The sequence below is a fragment of the Anopheles marshallii genome, chromosome X (genome assembly GCF_943734725.1).
Source record: "Anopheles marshallii chromosome X, idAnoMarsDA_429_01, whole genome shotgun sequence".
Taxonomy (NCBI): Eukaryota; Metazoa; Arthropoda; class Insecta; order Diptera; family Culicidae; genus Anopheles; species Anopheles marshallii.
In genome coordinates this window covers 7,046,336-7,067,858 of record NC_071325.1, presented here as the reverse complement: position 1 = coordinate 7,067,858, position 21,523 = coordinate 7,046,336, and the positions used below count along the sequence as shown (strand labels likewise).

At 45.9% G+C, this 21,523-nt stretch overlaps 3 protein-coding genes across 3 annotated transcripts; 2 read left to right on the top strand and 1 right to left on the bottom strand.

The window, feature by feature from the left end:
* Positions 1-593: 593 nt before the first annotated feature.
* Positions 594-2,402, bottom strand: LOC128707485 (putative uncharacterized protein DDB_G0268364). The gene is made up of 2 exons (XM_053802442.1): positions 2,034-2,402; positions 594-1,943 (listed from the first exon to the last, which is right to left on the bottom strand). Exons 1-2 carry the CDS (start codon positions 2,400-2,402, stop codon positions 594-596), a joined length of 1,719 nt encoding a protein of 572 aa, XP_053658417.1.
* Positions 2,403-7,520: 5,118 nt separating this feature from the next.
* On the top strand, positions 7,521-10,317 carry LOC128710126 (interferon-related developmental regulator 2). The gene is made up of 2 exons (XM_053805171.1): positions 7,521-7,548; positions 9,026-10,317. Exons 1-2 carry the CDS (start codon positions 7,521-7,523, stop codon positions 10,315-10,317), a joined length of 1,320 nt encoding a protein of 439 aa, XP_053661146.1.
* A 9,070-nt stretch (positions 10,318-19,387) lies between these two features.
* On the top strand, positions 19,388-20,569 carry LOC128717847 (protein mab-21-like). Its single transcript, XM_053811524.1, has 2 exons — positions 19,388-19,590; positions 19,675-20,569. The coding sequence occupies exons 1-2, from the start codon at positions 19,388-19,390 to the stop codon at positions 20,567-20,569; spliced, it is 1,098 nt and encodes a 365-aa protein (XP_053667499.1).
* The last annotated feature ends 954 nt before the right edge of the window (positions 20,570-21,523 follow it).

The window sequence follows — 21,523 nt, the reverse complement described above, 5'->3', positions numbered from 1 at the left end:
AAAGCTATTTCAAACGCCATCATGCTGAACTTTTGTGCATAAGTTATTCATTGACAAAAAAAAGAAAGTAATTTCCACTGTTCCTTAAGAAATAAGGAAGAAAAAATGTCACAAATATTGAAATTCATTTCGTTAATTTATAAAAAAGGTAATCTTTATTGCTCGTTTGTAATCTAAACATATCAGCTAAAGTATCTGTACACATACTCTGTACGAGGGGATAATGCTTTAACCCAGCTATCTATCTAACTATCCGAAATGAGACACCAGCGTCTGATACGCTGATCAATTCATAAGAATGACCGGGATATACGTAGGACTGATGACATAGTACGGTTGTACATGGTTTAATGGACTCTCAGACCGTTGTAATGTCTAAGAATGGCCAAACACATTAAATTGTAAGCAAAACAAAAACCATATACACTTCATTAGTGGACGATCGCGATCAACTCAGCGAATGGCAAACCACACACTTATCGGTCAAGCGCTGGAGTATAGCTCCAATGTATGCAAAATCTGTTTTTTTGCACATTCCGGTTTGATATCTGTTCGGTGTCGAACGTCTGTTTTGGGGGGGCGCTGCCTAACAATTAATTTAGTTGATCGTTGGGTTCGGTTGATGAGTTGTTGTTAAACATTTCAATCGGTAATTCACCTTCCGGTATCACCTGTGGCATTGTTTGCCGCGATTGTAAATGCCGCTCGAGCTCCTCCTTCGTAATCTGTCCCTCCATCGATACGTCGTCACCGGATACGTCTATGTCGGTGTAGGAAGTCGTGGCAAGCAGTTCAGTCGGCACCTGCGACATCATCGAGAGCGGAAACTGGTAAGCATTGCTCGTGGCCGGTTGCTGCACGAACGAGGGCGGCTGGAAAAGGATCTGCTGCTGAAGCTGCTGCAGCTCCATCTGTTCGATCTGTTGCTGTTGGATCTGTTGTTGGCGTATCTGCTGCTGGTTTATTTGCTGTTGCCTCATTTGTGGCATGACTTGTGGCGTAGGATTGCTCAAATACTGCTGCCCTTGCGGTGGTTGCTGTGATGGTGTCATCACCTGCATCGGCTGTGGTTGCAGCAGCTGAATTTGCCGAACCGGCTGCATCATCTGCTGTTGCCGCAACATATGTTGCGTGTCAACCAGCACCTGTGGTTGTACAGCCTGAGACGGCTGTTGTGATTGTATTATCTGCTGCTGTGGCTGAGGCTGCAGCTGCAGCGACTGCATCAACTGTTGCTGTGTTTGAGGTACCTGTGGACGGTGTGGCTGGATGAGTTGTTGCTGTTGCTGCGACTGTGATTGCGATGCTTGCAGCATCTGTTGCGATTGGGGTATTTGTTTGATCAAGTCCATTAATTTTTCCTGCTGCATTTGCAGCAACAGTTGATCTTCTGGTGTAAGCTGGTCAAGCATGTCTTGTGAAGATTGTGACATCTGTTCGTTTTGCTGCAATAATTGCTGCTGTGGCTGTAGCTGTAGCGGGGGAACCGTGAGATGCGGCGTAGGCACCTGTACAACCGATTCAGTGATTTGTTCTTGTGGTTGTGGCACCTCCTGCACCTGCCGTTGTTGCTTTTTTTGTTGATGTTGCTGCTTTTGTTGCTTTTGTTGATGTTGCTGCTTTTGTTGCTTTTGTTGTTGCTGCCGCTTTTGTTGCTGTTGCTGCTGCTGCTTTTTGATATTCTTTTTGTTGCGTCGCGGTGCAGCTGGCGGCTTCATTGAGGAGCCGGTGCCTTGGGAGGTGGATGCTTCCATCTTTCGCTTTTTCGGTGGTACTTCCACACGTTCCGAATCATCTGAAACCACTGTTGCGTCACTGTCGGACGACGACGCCTCCACCGTCATATACTTTTCCAGACGATTCAGCAAAAAGGAACGATCACGCGTAATTTTCAGCAAATCATTCTGCCTAGTCTTAAGAAGATCCTTAAAAAAGACGTTTTCCTGAAAATTAGAAAATTAAAAAAAATTAATCTTTAGAAAGATTAATTGTAGACGACTGTTTCTGTGAGCCCTAGGTATTGCATGCCTTACATGAATAACATTCTTCAATTTTTGTTTCAATTCAGTGTACAATGACTTATAATCAGTGACATCCGTGACGGACTCATCCTCATCACTTTCGTCCTCAACACTGCTGCTCAGGTCTGCCGCTGGTGGTTCATTTAACGCCGGCATGATGGGGTTCTGCTGCAGCGGTTCGTCGTCATTCATCAGAGATAAGATCGCAGTCTGTTGCTGTGCCTCATCGCTCATCATCGACATAATCGGATTCATGGGCTGCGATTCATCGTTCATCATGGATATAAAAGCGTCTTGTGGCGTTTGTTCTATCAAAGTCATGAGAGGACTCTTTCGTTGTGCTTCGTCGCTCGTATTGTTTATGCGCCAGCTCTCTAACATATCAATAATGGTCCGATTTATCGCTACTTCCTTTTTTAGCTCCTTGATACGAGCGGCTTTGCTTTTTTTTGTACTACAAAACAACAGGAAGTTAGTTAAATACCCACTATTAACAGTGCTCAACACTGTACGTAATCTACATAGCACTAGGAAACAGCAAACACATATCCTCAACTTTTTTAATTTTTATAATGTAACAACTTGTCAACTGTTTAACAAGCTTGGGCAATCGCTCCCATTAAACAATGCCGCCCTCACACAAGTTCGGTTCGGTTGCAAATACAAGCTCAAACTGAAGTTTAATTGATGCCAAACAGAAGTAAAGAATGTTGTACAGCGGGGCAAAGATTATACGGGTGCCTGATTATTTTTGCTGCTCGGAAGTGACAGTTCAAAGAGAAAGGACCAATGGCATTAGATACGGTAGAACATCGATTACAGGCAGTTCCCGAGACACGCTATTATAGCGGACTGCTATAATCCGAAAAAAAACGCGTTCTCGAATTTCCGCGTAAGTCGAATCCGTGAGTATAAAATCGTTTATACTGCAAAGTTGGATAGTTGACTTTCTTCTCTGCACTTAATTTATTCGGTAAACCACAATACTTTTTTATAGAATACATTAACATCTAAAAACAAATGTTTTATATGACAAAGGAAGCTATTTTAGACCAATTTGACACCATTTTTACTTAGATTTTGTGCTATAAACTAACTCAGCTGTCCTATTTCCAAAAACCGCGTATCTCCTAATCCGCGTATAAGAGAAACCGCGTACCTCGGGGACTGCCCGAGGACCGACCGATTATTTGGGACCGGATTTCGGTTTTTTCCTTTAAATCAAATTGTTTAACTGTTTAACCAGTTGGCTCCAGAGGAACATTCCTGGATAATGTTGCATATTGTTAATAAACAATAACTTCTAAAATAAAAAAAAAATGAATATTTTTAACGTTGATTTGTCATCTTCATTTATCGCACGTACGAAGCTGAAGGGCCTGTTATTCGAAGAAATTGATTAACCGGCATGCAGCTGGTCCACAGATGCCCGGATAACCGTCGTTCTACTATAATATTAATCTCAGGCCGATGATGTGTTTGATACCGGCGCTGGTCCCACACGACAGGACCGATATAAAATCCCAACCGGACCATTCCCCTGTAGCAGGGACTGACTATCCCGCAAAGTAGTAAAATAAGTCTAGTAAGACAGAAATGGCCGACATATCCTACTAGCAATGAGCACGAATAATAAGCATTTCGCGGTATTCTTCTTCCCAAGCAAGCTTACTCACCTGTCTCTGTTTGCTCCATGTTGATTAATATCAGCAAAAATTATACACGTCAAATTCGAATCCAATTGGTTTAGGTGAAAAAAGACTTCACGACGAACACGAAATACTGAAAAGAAATGATAAAGATACTATGTCAGACGCTAGTTCCACGATTTCAAAGATAACATATTGCGATGCTACCACCTCCGGTACTGGTAGTGTGCTGGTGAGATCTCCAACAAAACAAATATAAGCGAATTAGTTTTTGGTTCATTTAAAGTACTTGTTTGGCATCTTGGATTGCAAAACAAACACCTTTTTATCACAAAGAGTTGTATTGAACCAAAAACTAATGAGCCTAGATGATAGTCCAATTCCGGCCCATAATATCAGAAACCCAGTCAGCTCCATGGTGTTCTGCTTAATCGCTCGAGACACATCGGAGATCGTTGTTCGACTCTCATCTGGATTCCAGTGGAAAGTATTGACTGCACTCCTTCCTCGTATTAAATCCATCATACATAGCATAGTTGACCTGCTGGGACGCTTGACCACGAGGAAAAGGAAGAACAAAAAAGTAGATATCAGGAACATAATACTTAGGCTTTACAGGACTCCACACCTAGCGGGTGCTCAGAATAGGATGAAATGAGTTTAACACAATGTTATACATTTTGCCCTAACAATCTTAACTTTTTACTGTATTCGATCAACTGTCCGGCATGCTAGTGCACTGTGTTAGCACCAAGAAGCACTATTGTTGGAAACCAATCTTCCCTCATGTTTATTTGGTCAAGCAAATCAAGCGTCCCTCGTTAGGCGGTGTACCACGTCATATACAAGCGACGCTATTCCATGTGTTCCTTTGGTTTGGTTTGGCCTAAAGCATGCAAACTTGAACACTTAATGCTACCACAAATGCAATGTTCGGAAGAAAAAGATCACATTATCACTATCAAGCAAATTGAACGCTTGTAGTTTCTTCCAAACAAATTTTCCTTCATGGGTTGCTCGGACCACTACCAAAGTAATCTTTAGAATGTTACATCTAACTAGCACAGTTCAACCGTATGCTTCTGGTTGCTCCGAACCGCACATGAACCTCAACTGCCATGCTGCCCTGAGCCTCGATATGCTCCCGAAACGCACCAAAATCTCGTGATAACACCGACACCTGCTGAAGCGAATTTCTTGGAAATTGTAATGGCCACCACACAGAACTTGCTTTTTGGCCTGTTATGTGCTATCAAATCGCGTTTGATCGCGCGTGTTGTTAACATTGATTTGTTTGTGAAATGTGTAAAACAGTTATGCGCATTCAAATGCAATGGAAAGCTTAAGCTTAAAAAATCAAATCTTAACGTAGCACCAGATCATTCGCAAGCGCGGAAGATTTGACAGCCGACCTAAACCGAGCGGAGCCGAGCCGTGCCGAAGTTCAAAATTAACAACCAAAGTTATACGCGGCGGCCGTGGTACCGCGGCGACCGCGGTCCGTGTGGAGGCAACCTTAGATTTCAATCATTGAACCAACAAATATACACATTTCGCGATGAAAGAAACATCGGGAAAAGATTTCCGTAGTGCTCCCCTATAGGGGTTGAAGCTACCCTGGCCATATTTGTTGCACTATGGGCTCGAGTTGGTCATGGATCGGTAATCATAAAAATTTTATGAGGTATGTTTTAATTTTTGTTTCCGTGGCTGTAATAGTTAAAAACAATGGTGGTTATGAAAATTATGACAAAATAAGGATATATTAAAAAAAAACATAAATCTATCAGCGATTTACTTCTGATATATTTATGATTTCAGGATGGTTATCATATAGTTAACAACATAACAATATTTTTAATATTTAACTTAATATCTTTAATATAAAAAACTTTGTTGAAACGTATTTTTATAAAACTTTGCTAAATTTATTAGGAATATTCCCTTGCATAAATGTTTACTACATATTTAGATAAATTATAATAAAAATTTCATGCTTCCCGAGAGTAAAATCTTTAAGCAGTAATGCTTTAAATTAATAATAAAATACATGTATGATTTTTTGCTTGACTTACCTTACTACCTTACTTCCCTTAAATCACCGTTTAAAACCACCATTGCAACGAGAACCAAAAAATAAAAACACTTTCATTTTTATTTGGTTTTCCTTCATGACTACGCTCAGCCCATAGTGTCATGTACAATTTTTGTTCAGGGTAGCTTCAAACCCTTTCGAGTTGGGGGGGGCTATAAAAATCATTTATCGAATTTTTTAGTACTACACATCTAGGTTTTTTTTTTGCTCTAGCAATCTTGCCGAGCCTGGTGACGCTTGTGTCATCTTTCATACGATGAGCTGTCAAACGGTACGAAAATAATAACAAAATGGCTACCAAAAAGAAAAGAACCATGTGACAGGTGGATCGCGTTTCCTTTTTGCACACACAACGCGCGCACGCCTTGTTCACCAAGCGTACGTAATTTTTTCACCTGCTTTACCATTAATCACCGTGCGCTGTTTTATCACGGGTATCATTAGAATAGGGAAGAAGCAAACCGAGTTAAGCAGTGAAACAAAAAACGCTGATCGATTTTATTTTTCTGTTGGTCTGGCATCACCCACTTCCTTCTTACAACCCCAGCCGATCCGTGACACCACATCCAACAGGGAGTGAGAAGACGCGTGCGGGACTACATCATGCACTGTTCATTATTTCATAACATTGGCCACGACAATTACTCATCGCTGGTGCCGTTTGCGTCCGTCGGTGGTAGTGTTGGTGCGGAAGTGGATCAATGTGCAGCGCCTGCCAGTGCGGTGGTGCTTGTTGCGACCAGTGTCGAAATCGGTGCTAATAACTGGCTTATAAAAAGGAGACGTTCCTGATTAATGCCATCGCATAGATACTGGTGCAGCTGATACACGCGCGTCCGTGCACCGTGTGTAGTTATTAAACCACAGCCGCAACACACGCGGCCATACCGAGGTGTCGAAGGGAGTGGTGGAGTTGGTGTCTTTTTAGGCGCGAAAAGCTGTAGAAAAAGGAACATTTAGTTCAAGGAACAAGCATTTCCCTAGCAGAGACGATTCATACCTCCCCCGGGCAAGAACAAAAATCGTTCCTGTGACTGTCTAGTGCATAGTGTGTTTTCCCGAGTTGTGTGTGTGTGTGTGGGTGAATTGTGTGAGCACTTTTAGGTGGGTTAGAACAGCTGTGGTTAGGTGTTTTTTTTTTCTTTTTTTTTTCTATTTCCACTAATCTTTGCTTTGATACAGAGACATAGTCCCGTTTATGCTTTTTTTTTGGTGCAGAATCAAAACTTTTTTCATTTTCCCTAAGGAAAGTAGAAATAAAGAGCAAAAAACGTATAGCGAAAGAATATTGTAAAAGTTAGCATGCCGCGCTAGTGTGTGCAGTCTGTGGGCCCATAACCCAAGTGTACCGCGCAAATGGTTCGATTTCTAACCCCTTAAGAACAAAAAGCCTTTCAACTTTGTTTTGTTTCGATTGTTCATTTCATTATCACAGAAGAAAAAAGACAGTAAGAAGACTCTGGGGTATAGCTTCCCCACATCCACTCTTTCACTTGCTTTCATCTTAACATAAAAATTGTATCCTATTTTTGGAGTGCTCCCGCCCCCCGTGCGGGGATTTTCCTTTTTCGTTTCAACTCACACCACCCGCTTTTGCTTTCTTCCATACAGGGCGCAAAACATAGTGTGCTTTGCTGCTTTGTGGGTTTCACCAATCAAACCCACATCAATAAAGGCCCGTTGGCTCCCGTCCTTCAATCAGCCAGAATTACTCTTGAAGGGGCACGCAGAACAACGCAGCGCACCACATCCAACATGCCACGAAATCGGAAAAAACACGCAGGTGTGTATTGGTTGTTTCGTACAATTGGTGTTTGGCGTACAAAATCCAGCACGAGGCACGCATACATTCGCACGCACCGCACGTTACCGATGTCGTGTCACTTTCCAGTGCGTGCTGCGGGCGTCCTTGAGCATAAGTTCGGTGTTTCATTTTAGGCTCACGGTTGACCTCGTTATGCGACACGAACGTTCCGTTGCGTGTGTATGTAAGCATGAGGCCACAACGCTACAATGTGCAGTACGCAAACATTTCCTTCCCCTTCCAGGCAAGGCCATTGCGGGAAAGATCGGCGATGGAGAAACTGGAGCAAACCATAATTTTATAATAGTTGTACTAATACATCATTGTTTTTAGAACAAGACCACAACGAAATTATCAGTGAGAAAAAGCAATACTATTACCAAAACTGGGCCACACCACTATCCATTGTGTTGGTGCCTTTGTGAAGGTATTGTTTTTTTGTGTGTTAGAAACGAAACACTCACAAAGCTAAACCCATACACCTGTGAATGCGGATTTGCTGCGTGTTGGTTGGTGCACGCGGCTGCGCACTGCCTTTAGGGTGATACAGGAGGTGAACAACTGTGCAGCGGCAGTGCACGGCCAATTTTCGATTCATCATTGCAAGTTGCGCGAGCTTACTTTCATCTCACAAAGGTGTTTGTGGGATGGCGAGCCGTCGCCTCGTTTGCCGTGTCATCAGTCAATTGGAACGTCAGTAGTCAGAGAAAGAAACGTCCAATTTGATGAGAATGTAGAATTGGCACAAGATGGCATTTATAAAAATATATCCGGTGCTCAAGGGCAAATATACAGTCAGGAATGTTGAAGGGGGAAAAATTAGTGCTTTGCATTTTCCGTTGTTCAAGGTCTAAGCAATAGCTCGTAAAAAATCGTATTAAAAGAATAATTAGCTAAGATTTCAGATATTGAAGACCGTATTGTATTATCCACAAAATTAATTTTGTTCTTCCAATGTTTTAATCACGTGTCTGACAGTATTTTGATGTAAAACCCCAAGACTCAGACTATTACACGGAGGAAATTCAAACGTTCATAAAGTTAGCAGTAATAATACTTCCATCATTGGCTCAGTTAGGTACTTTATTAAAGTAGTACTAGTTCATTCAGGTTCTAGAGATGGTTTTCCATTTGCTGACATTAATCACCGAATGTTATTTTATATGTTTGCCAAAACCGCAAATCATTTATTGATGAATAATACAATTTTCGATTGCTACGAAATGTGCAATACAATACACAATACGTTGAAATTGTGTTGTAATTTGCGGTGTAGAGCGGGTCAGAAGGTGAGCTGAACGCGTATGGAGATAAGATAAGGGTTTAAAGGCGAAAAAGAGTCCCCCACTGCTAAACATTTATTTTTCAGCACCTTTTGGAGCTTTGTGAAGTCCTATTCTCACGATCTTTTTTTTATTCTCTTTCGTTTGTTCCCAAAAAAAAAAAATAACTGCAGCCGCCGACAACTGGCAACAGAACAACGATCAGTCCGATGATGAAACATCGAACGATAATGCGAGCACGTACTCGTGCCATTCGGAGACGCAGCTAGCGGACGGTCACAACGGTAGCATCGAGTCGGGCGAGTCCGGTGAATCCGGTAGCGGCGGGTTCGAGAAGTACGAGGAGAAGCTGCTGCAGGCGATCGAAAATGTGTCGGACAAGGCGCAGCAGACGCGCATCAACGCGTTCCAGACGATCAACGAGGTGCTGGTGCACCACTACATCCCGGACTTTCTGGACGATCGGAAGGTGACGCTGATGGATGCGGTGGAAAAGTCCCTGCGACGCGGCAAGGGTGTGGAACAGTCGTGGGCGGCCCGCATCATACCGCTGCTGGTGATTCAGATCGAGGCGCTGGAGGATATTGGGGAGCTGGTGACGGTGCTGAAGCCGGTACTGCTCAGCACGGCCCAGGACGGTTCGGCCGCGTACGATGCCCGGGCGAAGTGTTGTGCTGCGCTCGGGTTGCTGTGCTTCGTCGGTGTGGATGATCTCGGCGAGATACTGCCGCTGATGAAGGTGCTGCAGAGCCTGTTCGCTGGCAGCTTCCTGAAGGGTGATAATAGCCCGAGCGGTGCGAGCAACGATGCCGGCGCACTGCACAGTGCGGCACTGAGCGCTTGGTCGCTGTTGCTGACACTGTTGCCGCCCGGTGAGTTTGTGGCGCTGATGGGCGGTGCCGCCGGTACCGGTGTGGTACCGTCCGTAAGCAATCTGGTCGGCATGCTGCAGAGTCCGATACTCGAGGTGCGCATGGTTGCGGGCGAAACGCTCGCACTGATGTTCGAGCTCGGCCGGCAGCATGATGACGAATTTCTGGAAGAGGAGCTACCGATGCTGATCGAGGCGGCCCAGAAGCTCGCCACCGATGCGCACAAGTATCGGGCGAAGCGGGACCGCAAGGTGCAGCGGGCCACGTTCCGGGACGTGCTGCACTATCTGGAGGAAGACATTTCGCCGGAAATCGGCATCAAGTTTGGCCGGGAGCTGCTGGTGCTGAACACGTGGGCCACCCATCACCAGTACACGTGTCTGCGGAATGCGCTCGGGTTTGGCATGAACGTGCACCTGGCGGAGAACGTGTTTGTGCGCGAGGTGCTCCAGCTCGGCCCGAAGATGGACGAACCGGAACGGCTACGGAAAACGGTGAAAGCCGAACAGCGGTTCATAAATGCGGCCGCGTTCAAGGCGCGCACGATTTCGCGCGGCAAAAATCGCGACAAACGATCATTTGCGCTTAATTAGATTGGGGTTGTTTAGGTTGTTTCGGTTTTGATTTCTGTTTCTTTTCTTTTTTGTTGTTGGTGCGGGTGCGAGGAGATAACCCTGTCCGTTTTTCTTCGCCACCCCTGCCCACACTCACTGTGCATTACTGAATATCCCAATCATTTGCAATGCCAGATATATAGGTTAGTGATTAGTCTCACGCGAGGGAAATATGAAGCTCCAGAATAGTTTGGCACACTAACATCTCGCTAGGAGTACGAGGGTATGTCCGAGTGCGCTTCGTTATGTTGTAATTGTTTTGTTTGTTACTTGCAGCCTGCAATAAGAATCGTTCGCACTAGTGGGTGGTTTTGCTCCACTAGCATCAGTTTTTATTAAGCAACCCTTACTTTCACGTTGGGTAAAACACATAAGTTTTAGGGCCGCACGCGGTCCCATCCACACCCCATGCTAAGCGTTTACTGTCTTGTTTATATATTATACCGTTTTAAAAAAAAAATCCAGTACTTTTTACCTGCCTAAATACCGAATGCTTTACGCAACGGCATTGTAGCGCCGTTACCGACGCAACTAGCAAATTAGCAAATTGACGAGAAGATAGCGAAACTAGCATCCGGTTCAGCTAGGTTTACGGCCGATGAGTTATGTCGGGTGTATGTGTATGTTTGTGTGTCTGTGTGTGTGTGTGTGTTTAGCAAAAGGAAAGAATCTACACTTATAACACTGTAAATAATCGAACGGCGTCATACAACGGAATTCGCGCTGGAGGCGGATGTGTATGCATCGTACGAATACACTGCGTAGGATGTTAGTTTGTCCGGTTATTTTTTAGTTAATTTTTAATTCTTTCCCCTTTTATGCGCCCGTTTGCGTGCACGCGCACGCGTGCAACCGATAAGCGAAACATAATCGAACTTTTTTTCTTTTTTTTTTGGGTTAAATATGTATGAAATGCTCAATAAAATTGATCTTACAGGACGGATTAAAGCAGATCAGAAACTCATCGTTTATCTCTTAATGAAGTCAGGATTCTCAGGATATTTTTTATAGGAGTCATGAAGATGGTCATCTTCAGATTGTCGAACATCTGAAAAGTACGATATTCTTTAGGGTAGAAAATGAATGAGAAATAGGAAAGCCAAAGTATAAAATCCAGGATAAAGAAGATGTGCAGAAGTGTTTATGGTTATCTTGATGTGTTTAAGGCGCTATTCTGCAATGAGAAGACTTCCTAAAGGGGTCTGATGTAGGATCAGCGCAGGTGGAACGTTCAGTGCGTCCATCCAACATGTTTATCGAGTGGCAGTTCTTCGGACAGAAGGAAGAGTTTCCACATCTACGTTAGAACTACAGCAACTGTACAGATCCGAATACGAGAAGACGCCAAACAACGACTTTACAGCGTGTAGAAGCGCCAGAAGACGCAAAAAAGGAGCAAATATGAGAGTACTAACAAAACATCATCTGTTCACATTAACGGCGACTTGGTTCTAAACTTGAAGTATACTGCTGGATTTCTTGAGCGAGCACTGAGAAAGAGTTTGTGTGGAGTTCTTTCGAGGTATCCTTGACAGTTCACCAAACAATTACCAACCTCTGTTGTGGGAGATGTATACCTATAGAACTATTATTCTATATCAACGAACATAGGGGTAGAATGATCAACTACAACAGGACTCTACGACGATGACACTCCTCCCAAACGACCTTCGCATATTGATGACTTTCAAGTGCCTGACAAGTGTCTTATATTGAAGAGTCATACATACTGTATCTCTCTCTCTCTCTCTTCTTTCCTCCCTCTCTTTCTTCTGGACGTAACGACCTTCTAAGGTCGTCCGACTCCGACTAGCCAGTCCTCGCTACAGGAGGTTGGTCCGTATGGGATTTTGGACCGACCCTGTCCTTGTGAAGGCCGGCACCGCTACCGATACACCACCGGGCCCTCAGCTAGAGGGTCCAGAGGATTACTTATATAGAAGAACTCAAGAAAATCGTTTTGCGTACGTTAACACACTGCACATGTGAATCGATATTTTATGCGCCTAAAAGTAGGCTTTCCGAAGCACACGACAATTTTAAACCAGTGTTACCGACGGTTTTGCAGGCAATCACTGCTGCTGGTTGGCCACCTGTAGAAAAGAGCATCCTTACCAACCGCACCCGACAGCGCGACAGGGTGACGCGTTGCTCTCGAGTGCCAACAGGGGTACGATAAACGATTTGTTTGACAACTGATCGAAACGGTGCTCGTCGTGATAGGGCGCGTCGCTGAAGTGTCCCACCGACCAACCCGTTGCGATGAATTCTACCATCTTCCCACCCACCCGAAAAACCGGCACCGGTGCCGCAACGCTGAGATTAATCCGCAAAACGTAGATAAACCCCCTGTAGCGCACCGTCATCGGCCGTGCTGCGGATAGCGGTCCCCGAAGGTTCGCTGTGCGGCCCCGCTGCAACGGCGGGCTGCCCGTTAATGGGGTGTAATGTTTACCGTAACGCCGGACAAAGCATAATCTTCCCTCCCGGCGACTGCGAACGGGATCGTTTGCGCGCTGCAAACAAAAGTTTTTCCTTCCTCGGGGTGAATAAAATCGCATTCAAACAGAAGCACACACACACACACACACACACACACACACACACACACACGCACCCCCATTAAGTCGCAAACCTTCGGCTTCGTGTTTCCATTGTTTGTGGTACAAATTATACGTCATCGCACTTGGGCCGAAAAAAAGGGGGAAAAGGAAGAAGAAGAAGAAGAAGAAAGAAAAACAGCAAAAGGAAAGCCAGTAATCCAACGCTGGCGGTACTCGTGGAAGAGTCCCCGTGGGATGTACGATTAGGAACAGAATGGGACGAAACAACAGGGGCATGCGGGGGGTTGGCGAGGGAGGGAATGTTTTATGTTACGGCCCGGTTTCGAAAGTGAATTACGGATGGCTTTTCGCTTCACTGCTTGCGGATTTTTCCTCCATTTTATTTTGCTTTTGTTTTTTTTTTTGTTTTGGTTTGCTGATTTGCAAGCAAAAGGGTCGTTTTGGGCAAAGGTCCCAAATGTTCCACCAAATCCCTCTTATTATGAGTGTATTACCAGGCGCAAAGAGAGCTCTGGGGTGGGGGGTGGTGGGAGGGGTGGGGGAAAGGTTGTTTCTGGTGCTTGAAGAAGACTTTTCCTTTCTGATCTCCATTTTCAGCAAGGTTTTCCCTTTCGGAATCTCCATTTTTTCGCTTCAAACAGGTTAAAATGCTTTATTTTATTGTAGTTACACTAAATAAACTTTTGCAATGCTGTCTGCTCGTCCTTTTTAAAGCCACTAAAGGAGCTGAGAAAGTAAAGTAAACAGCAACCGACTGCTTCGACCCACCGAACACGCCAAGCACTCGGAAAAATCGCGTCGGCCAACGATATCTCTTCATTATGTCATCGCAATCGAATTACACCGGCATGTGATTTATTGTTGCCGACACAGCGAGCCGAAGGGTGCACGTTGGATAATTGCATTACTTTCTAATTATTTTAGATGCACTTGTGCGTACGGTCCCGGCAACGAGATGGCCGAATATCCTAATTCCATTATAACCCTCGTGTGCTTTTCCTGCGCCATGCCAACCAGGAGCTGGGTTGGTGGGGGGGGGGGGGGGGGGGGGGGGAGGGCAAGTGTCACACGGGACCGGAAGATCCTGAGCGCACAATGGGATTTTTTTTTTGTTGGTCCGAACTGCTGTGGCAACACCCCGGCGAGACGATGTCTTTGTTAGGGGTGAACAGTGCCTGTCTTGAAATAATGACTCAACCTGTGCTGGAGAGTCGAAACTACCCCCTCGGCGGGGATGGTCGGCCGCGCTGTGCAGTTTTAAAAGATGTGATGTACACCTCGCCAACCGAACCAACAAGGCAGGCCCTTGTGACCCACCGATCGTGCCCACGGCGCAGCTCCCAAACTGCTCGCGCGGCATCGTAACTGAGTGCAAGCAAACCGCCGCGCAATTAACGGAAATAGCCGAAACGGCAAGGAGCTGCTGCAACCGCACTGATTATGACTGACAAACATATTGGAATGATTAAGCCCGACGCGTCGGCATGGGCACGTTGACAACGGCGGCGAGTTTTCCGTTCCGGCTGGAAAACCCCCATCATTCGCCGGCGCGCGCGCACACACGGATCCCGGTCACGGCACCAGGCAATAAATAATGCGCTCCCGCGCACCGCCTGCACGCAATTAGTGGCAAGGTGGTGAAAGTGCATCCAATGCCATCCCTGCCCGCACCCAACGACACCCCCTTCCCGCATGGGTGGAAAACTCCGATGAACCGTGCACCGGTGAGCTAAAAAAAGGAAAACCGGGAGAAAACCGTGCCGCAAGAAATCGTTGCGCCTCCCGTGTTGTGCTTGCGTGTCACAATGAATAAATTATAATTAAAATGAAATCACATTTTTAGACTTGTCAGACACCGATGGTCCCGAATGCGTACTCTGCGAGAGAGAGAGAGAAAGGCCTCAGAGCGTTAGGAAGAGGCCGGATTTTGATCGTTGTCGTATCGTTGGCGCTAGGCTGTGCTGAGGCGAAGTTGTATTAGCAAGCATCTGAGGCAGAAAACAGGAGGTTTGGGTGAAAAACACTACACGACACGGCGGGAAAAGTGCAAACCGATTTGTACTGCACTCGGAAGTAATCAGTTGCGCACTCGTCAATGCATGTCTCGGTGGAACACATTTGAATAGGGAGCCATAAAGCAAGGTGGCTTGGTCATTCTACAAGCAGGGAGAGTGAAGACACCACTCCGACAAACTCGCATGTGCGGGATGACAAGAACAGAGGGATCCAATTAATATACCATTCGATTAGCTTCCAACTCTGCCACTTCCAGCCTGTCCCTTTCAAGCTTGTAAATATAGACAAGAATGTCTGAAGCAGCACAAAAATAAGGCAATGTTTTGTAGAAAACTTCAAAGAACTTGACTTCATCTGGAGTCTGGAAGGGGACAGCATCTCGGATATTGAAGAAACTCATTTTAGATACTTTTGAAGGAGACTTTGTGAAAATCCTTGAAGACATGACTCCAGGAAGTCGCTCCAGAAATAATACCTCCAATACCTTAATAATTCTACCTCCAGAAATGATAATAAGATAGTATCTTATGCATAAAGAGGTCTTGAAGGCCCCAAGAAACTGCTTCTGTGTGGTAATTTACATAAAACAGAAGAAGAGATGATATCACCGGGTCGCGTTCTAGGAAGTATTGGATTTTGGATGACTTTGAGGATGGGAGTTAAAGTGGTTAGAAGTTGAGATACCAAAGAAGTGACTATAGCTACTATAGGGGTTTTTTGTACTCGCCACCTTGTAAGAGTGCTTTGAATTATCCCATGCATGTCCAAGGCTATTTGACAACCTGGGGAATTTCATGTGGAAATTTCATTGAGGAATGTTCCAGAGATGAGTCGATATGATATGGTTTCTGTCATTGATACCACGATCTTCCTCAATAAAGAGTCTTTGTCCGAGAATCTCAGATTATAAAGACACTCTTTAAGGTCCTCCTACTTGGGCATTCTCAATTCTAGGTCAGGTTCTCGGAAGTATTGGATTTTGAATGACCTTGAGGATGTGAGTCAAAGTGACTAGAAGTTGAGATACCAAAGGACTGACTGTTGGGGCTCGCATTGTCAATACTGGTCAGTAGTAGATCAATGTGGTCAAAGTGATGCCATCTTGTAAGAGTGGTTAGAATATCAGATGAATATTCAAGGCTATTTGACAACCTGAGGAATTTCTATTTTGTGATTGAGGAATGTTCCAGAGATGAATCGATTTGTCCAATGATACCACGGTCTTCCTCATTAAAGAGTTCTTACCCATGACTCTCAGATTATAAAGACATCCTTTTAGGTGATTCTCATCCAAGTACATCAACATTTTCGTCTAATTCTACAAACATATTCTTGAAGCGTTTGTGGTAGGTTCTCCAACAAAGCTCCCATTTTCTTTTAAATGATTGAAAGATATTGTTGCGACCCCGGTAGCATCCACTAGAAACCAAACCAGACTATGACACACATCTTTGCACGGTACCCAGCCCTCGCCTGCCATGCTTCTCCATTCGCCAAAGCACTTTTGCCGACAGTACCTCACCTGCGCACTCCGGTCAGGATTTATGAGCCTCGGTTCGGCTGACAGCATTGGATAGATCGCCAATGGCAGATAGACGGATCGGATGTGGCACCGGCCGTGCATGTGCAAGCGACTGTGGCCGTGCGTGCCCAGGATGCGAAAGCGGGCCCTGGTCCGTTAGCAGCACGGGCCAGAATATCAATCGGTGCGGTGGTTGACGCGTACGCTCCCGGTGCTGATCTCTGTTGATGTTGCCGCTGTCTGCAACAACTTCGCTACAGACCTGTGGAAACAAGAGGGAAGGAAAGGATTGCAGTTACGGTGCGGCTTAGAGCCTCATTTTCGACACATTTCCCGTTTATCAGATTCATTATTTTAATTTATTAATTTAATTTCTTTAAACTCTTAACTACGAACTGAACGAAAATAGAAACAGAAAGGGCTTTTAATAAATATCTAATTTTATTTAGGTTTTCTGTACTTTTTTGCTTATTTCGTTCATTATCTATTCAGTGCAATTAGTAAATTATTATTTATTTAGTAGTTCATTTAGTAAATTCGGTTTACCAGTTCATTTATCAATCTGTTGTGTGGTTTAATGATTAATATCATATATTTTCATATACTATTGTTACATTTATTTGTCATTAGTAAACTGTTTTTATTTCTTCAATTTGTAAAGTTTGATTTATTTAAAGATTTCTTTAATTAATTTATTTTTTACCATGATTATGGAGTTGATTGACATTGCAATGTTATTAAGTTACATAAGGTGTTTACGGTTTGTTTTGCATAAACGAATAAAATTGTGGTGTTTATTGTTACTGTTTAATAATGTTTCTCAATTGGGCCATTTTATGATATATTTTGTTTTACCCTAAAGTAACGAAAATGTTCATTAACTCGTGTTCCATACGGTCAAACGCTGTCAAAAAGCCGGTTAGACGGTTGATTTGGGCGGCTCATTCGGATGGAGTAATTACGGCCCTAATAGGGTAAAGTGGTTGATAGTGCTGGTCCGCTGAGCAGTGTTACAATAAGAAAAGTTTAGTTTTATGAGTTTCACCTCCTTCCCCCCCATATGATGTGTGAGCCATGTGCGGAAGCCGTTGAAGAGATCATCCCTGAGAAGGAAAGGGTGTGTAAGATGTGTTTGTGTGATAATTTAGCAAACGAAAGGGCAATAAAAGCCAATAAGTATGCAATAAATGAAATAAAAGATAATTATATAAAATAGTCACTGATTTAAAATATGTTGGGAATCATTTAACTGTAACTAATAAAAATATAACCACGAATTGAAAAATATTTCTATTAAACATTTATACTTTTTGATGCCATTTTCTTATTAAAAGAATGAAATACAACAAACAACGGGAGTGAAATAGAATATTCTTTGTTATTGTTGATGAAAATTTCTTATAAATATAAAGAAATACAACAAATAAAACTTAATCAACATAAATTTAAACACTAAATCAATTCAATTTACCACCAGAACAAAAAGCACTTGGCTTTACAAAACAGTACGCAAAAAATAGTTACACATTGTGGAAAACGAAACAAAAACTCGAAATGTTCACTGCGTCCGTAAATGCAGGGAATGAACTCACGCATACACTCGCTAGCGCCGGCCCAAGCCACGCCTACTTTCCAGCGCTGTCAAACCCCCGTACCTGGTGGTGTGCGTGCGCGTGACCGCGTGCGTTCGGGAATGAATGCAATGAACCCGGGCTAGACAAAATGTAACGCTGCGGATAGGGTGTTACGGAATGTTTGGGGAATAATCGGCAAAAACACAAACCAGCAAACCTTCCGGCAATTCTTTTGCTGGCCGGCGGGAAGACTGCCGGAGAGCGATAGGGAGGTAAAGTTTGGAGTTTTTTTTGGGTACGCACAACAGCATCTAAATCGATAATATCGCAGGTGGAAAGCTTATCCGAACGGAGATCTTTCTGTATCCGCTTCCTTTAAAATACAGACAAAAAAAACGTTATCCTTTCGGTTGCGCCTGGTTGGTTGTGTTTGTGGCAAGATGGTGGGGATACGTCAGAAACCCGATGCCGATTCGTTCATCAGCAGATTTCCATGGAACAGGGGGAGCGAGATTCCAGTAGCGGCACTGATGGAGATGGGTATCACGCCCGGCGCCATATGTCCGGCCGCTGTCGGTGTAAAAGCGACCGAGCGAGCGAGTGAGACAGCTCGTTCGCGATGTTCGGGGCCTGACCACGTTGCCACCATCCCATCCCAGGACGTGGCCGCCGGTGGTGGGCACGGGTCGGACATGGCCACGGCAGGATATGCCGGACATCGTGGCGTAAGGGTGTAAAGGGTGGCTACGCCCTCGCGGACCTTATTCGCATGTTTCGTGGGGGAGGGGGTGCAAAAGGGGGAGCTTGCGGTCCGGTGGGTGTGGGATGCCTAGAATCGTACATGTCGCCACCGTTAGTAGCGCTTCGTGAACGTGGGCCCTTTTGTGCACCCGTTATGGGCGGGTTGGGTTGGGTTCAAAGGGATGCGGGGATTCGCGCGCGCGTGCGTATGTGTTTGAGCGGATGCCGTGTAGGCACCCGGGTCAGTAAACACCCGCCAGTATCGCTGCGACAACGAGATTGAGATATATCGTGCCACGATTTGCACGGGGGTCGTTTTGTTGTTTGTTTGTTTCCCGCGGGCACCAAAAACCGGGCGACCGGGGCATTCTGACGCGGTACTGCCCGGTACTGCACGGCACCGTACCGGCTACGGTTGGCCATGGTCTGCGGCGGGCCACGTGACGTACCGTGAACAGGACAGCATATCCCCCGTGTCGAGTGCAGTGTACGCGTTTGTGCGGAGACCGTCCGCCATCTTCCGAACCACCCCCCAGCTGCATGGCGCGGGACTGCCGGCCGTGGTGCTGAACAGTGGAATCCTTCCGACACACATCTGCGGGCTAGTGGCACTGCAGGCATACGCGCGAACCATGTTGGTGCCACCGGACATGATCACCGTGCAGTCGAAGACGATCTTCCAGATTAACAAGTACTACGCGGAGAAGGTGCAGGTGCGCATGGGCAACATCGCCCTCGTGCTGCGCGAGATCTGCAAGATCGTGCAGGAGGTGCTGCGCGAGGTAGAGGTGCAGGAACCGAGGTTCATCTCCAGCCTGGTGGAGTGCAACGGGCGGTAAGTTGGTGTTGCGTTGCGGGCGTACATTGGCAGCCCAGCACTGGTCCGGTGCCGGCGCTACAACACCCATTCCCGTTCCAGATTCGAGGGCCTGGAGGTGATATCGCCGACGGCATTCGAGGTCGTGCTGTACCTCAACCAGATGGGGGTGTTTAACTTCGTGGACGACGGGTCACTCCCCGGTGCGGCGGTGCTGAAGCTGAGCGACGGCCGCAAACGCTCGATGTCGCTGTGGGTCGAGTTCATCACCGCGTCCGGCTACCTGTCCGCCCGGAAGATCCGGTCCCGGTTCCACACGCTCGTCGCCCAGGCGGTGGAGAAGTGCCCGTACCGGGACATGGTGAAGCTCGTGCCGGACACGACCGAGGTGAAGCTGCGCATCCGGGAGCGGTACACCGTCCAGATAACGCCCGCGTTCAAGTGCACCGGCATCTGGCCACGGTCGGCCGCCCACTGGCCGATCCTCAACATACCCTGGCCGCATCCCGCGCTCGTCGCGGAGGTGAAGACGGAAGGGTTCGACCTGCTGTCGAAGGAGAGCGTCATCCTGCAGGGGAAGAACGCGAACGTGGAGGGTGACGCCTGGTTGCTGCACTTCACCGAGGCGGAGAATCGGTTGCTGCAGGGCGGCTACCGGAAGCGTTGCCTCAGCCTCCTCAAGACGCTGTGCGACCGGCATCTCGATCTGCCCGGCGCCCCGATCGGGTACTACCACCTGAAGACGCTGCTGCTGTACGAGTGCGAGAAGCACCCGCGCGAAACGGAGTGGGATGCGGGCTGTGTGGCGGATCGCCTGAACGGGATCTTTCTGCAGCTGATCTCCTGCCTGCAGTGTCGCCGGTGTCCGCACTACTTCCTGCCAAGCCTGGACCTGTTCAAGGGCAAATCGCCGACGGCACTGGACAACGCGTCCAAGCACGTGTGGCGCCTCTGCCGGGACATACTAACCAGCAGCAAGGCGTTCGATCGGCTGTAGTAGCACGCAGACCCCCCCAGTCGACCATATCATCAGTGGCCGGAGCCGAAAACGCTCCGACACCGCTTCAAGCCGTCAACCCGGGCACGTTAAACGGACCCGTTGTTTGCGGTAGTATACGAGACGGTTTAAGCAGACGAGTGCGTGGTGGTGGCGAAACGCCCAAACGTTCTAAACGTTGCTAGTAGAGGCGAACGAAGCGAAAGCAAACGTTGTATACGATGCGTCTGTATTAGTTTTGTGGTTTTGGTTGTTCTATACAGTGACTGCCCAAATCAAGCGGAGCTAGTGTGCGGAGTAAACGAGTGAGACGTATACTAGGGCGCGTACACACGTGACGCGCGTGCGGTGGTGTAAGTTAGGTGGAATCAATTGTATTCTGTTTTGTTTTGCCATTCGAAAAGTGTTTTATAATTTTTGCTCTCCTTCCCGCTAGTGCTTCTTTCAAGAGGATTCTGTTTCTGTTTTCAATCCGAAATAAAACATTTTATTACACTAGTGAAATCGTGCGTGATACTTGATATTGCTAGGTGTTTAAGGTGTCTCTGTTGCCATTTGCTTACGTTGCTTCCAGGGTATTATTGTTCGGAAAACAACCACGCGTTTTGAAAACGCGTTTCTTGTGTGCCGTGTTGTAAAGCTTTCGTAATTTAAAGTGCAAGTTAAAACAGTGCGATTGGCAGCGGTGTTTTTTTGTTGTTTTATTGTGAGTTTTGTGTGTAAATATTAAAGAGAAAAACGAAACAATCACTTAGAGATCAGGAAACGAGTTACGTTGGGGCTCTGCAATCGCTTGTGTTTGGCAGTAACTCGTCTTTGTTAGCTGTATTTCGTAAACAGGGACATTTTTGATGACATTCGCAAACAAAACAAAACATTTGCTAAAATGATATTAGGAACAAAAAGGACGCTTAAGGTGCGTCTAAACGATACGAATTCGTAAAGCATGAAATA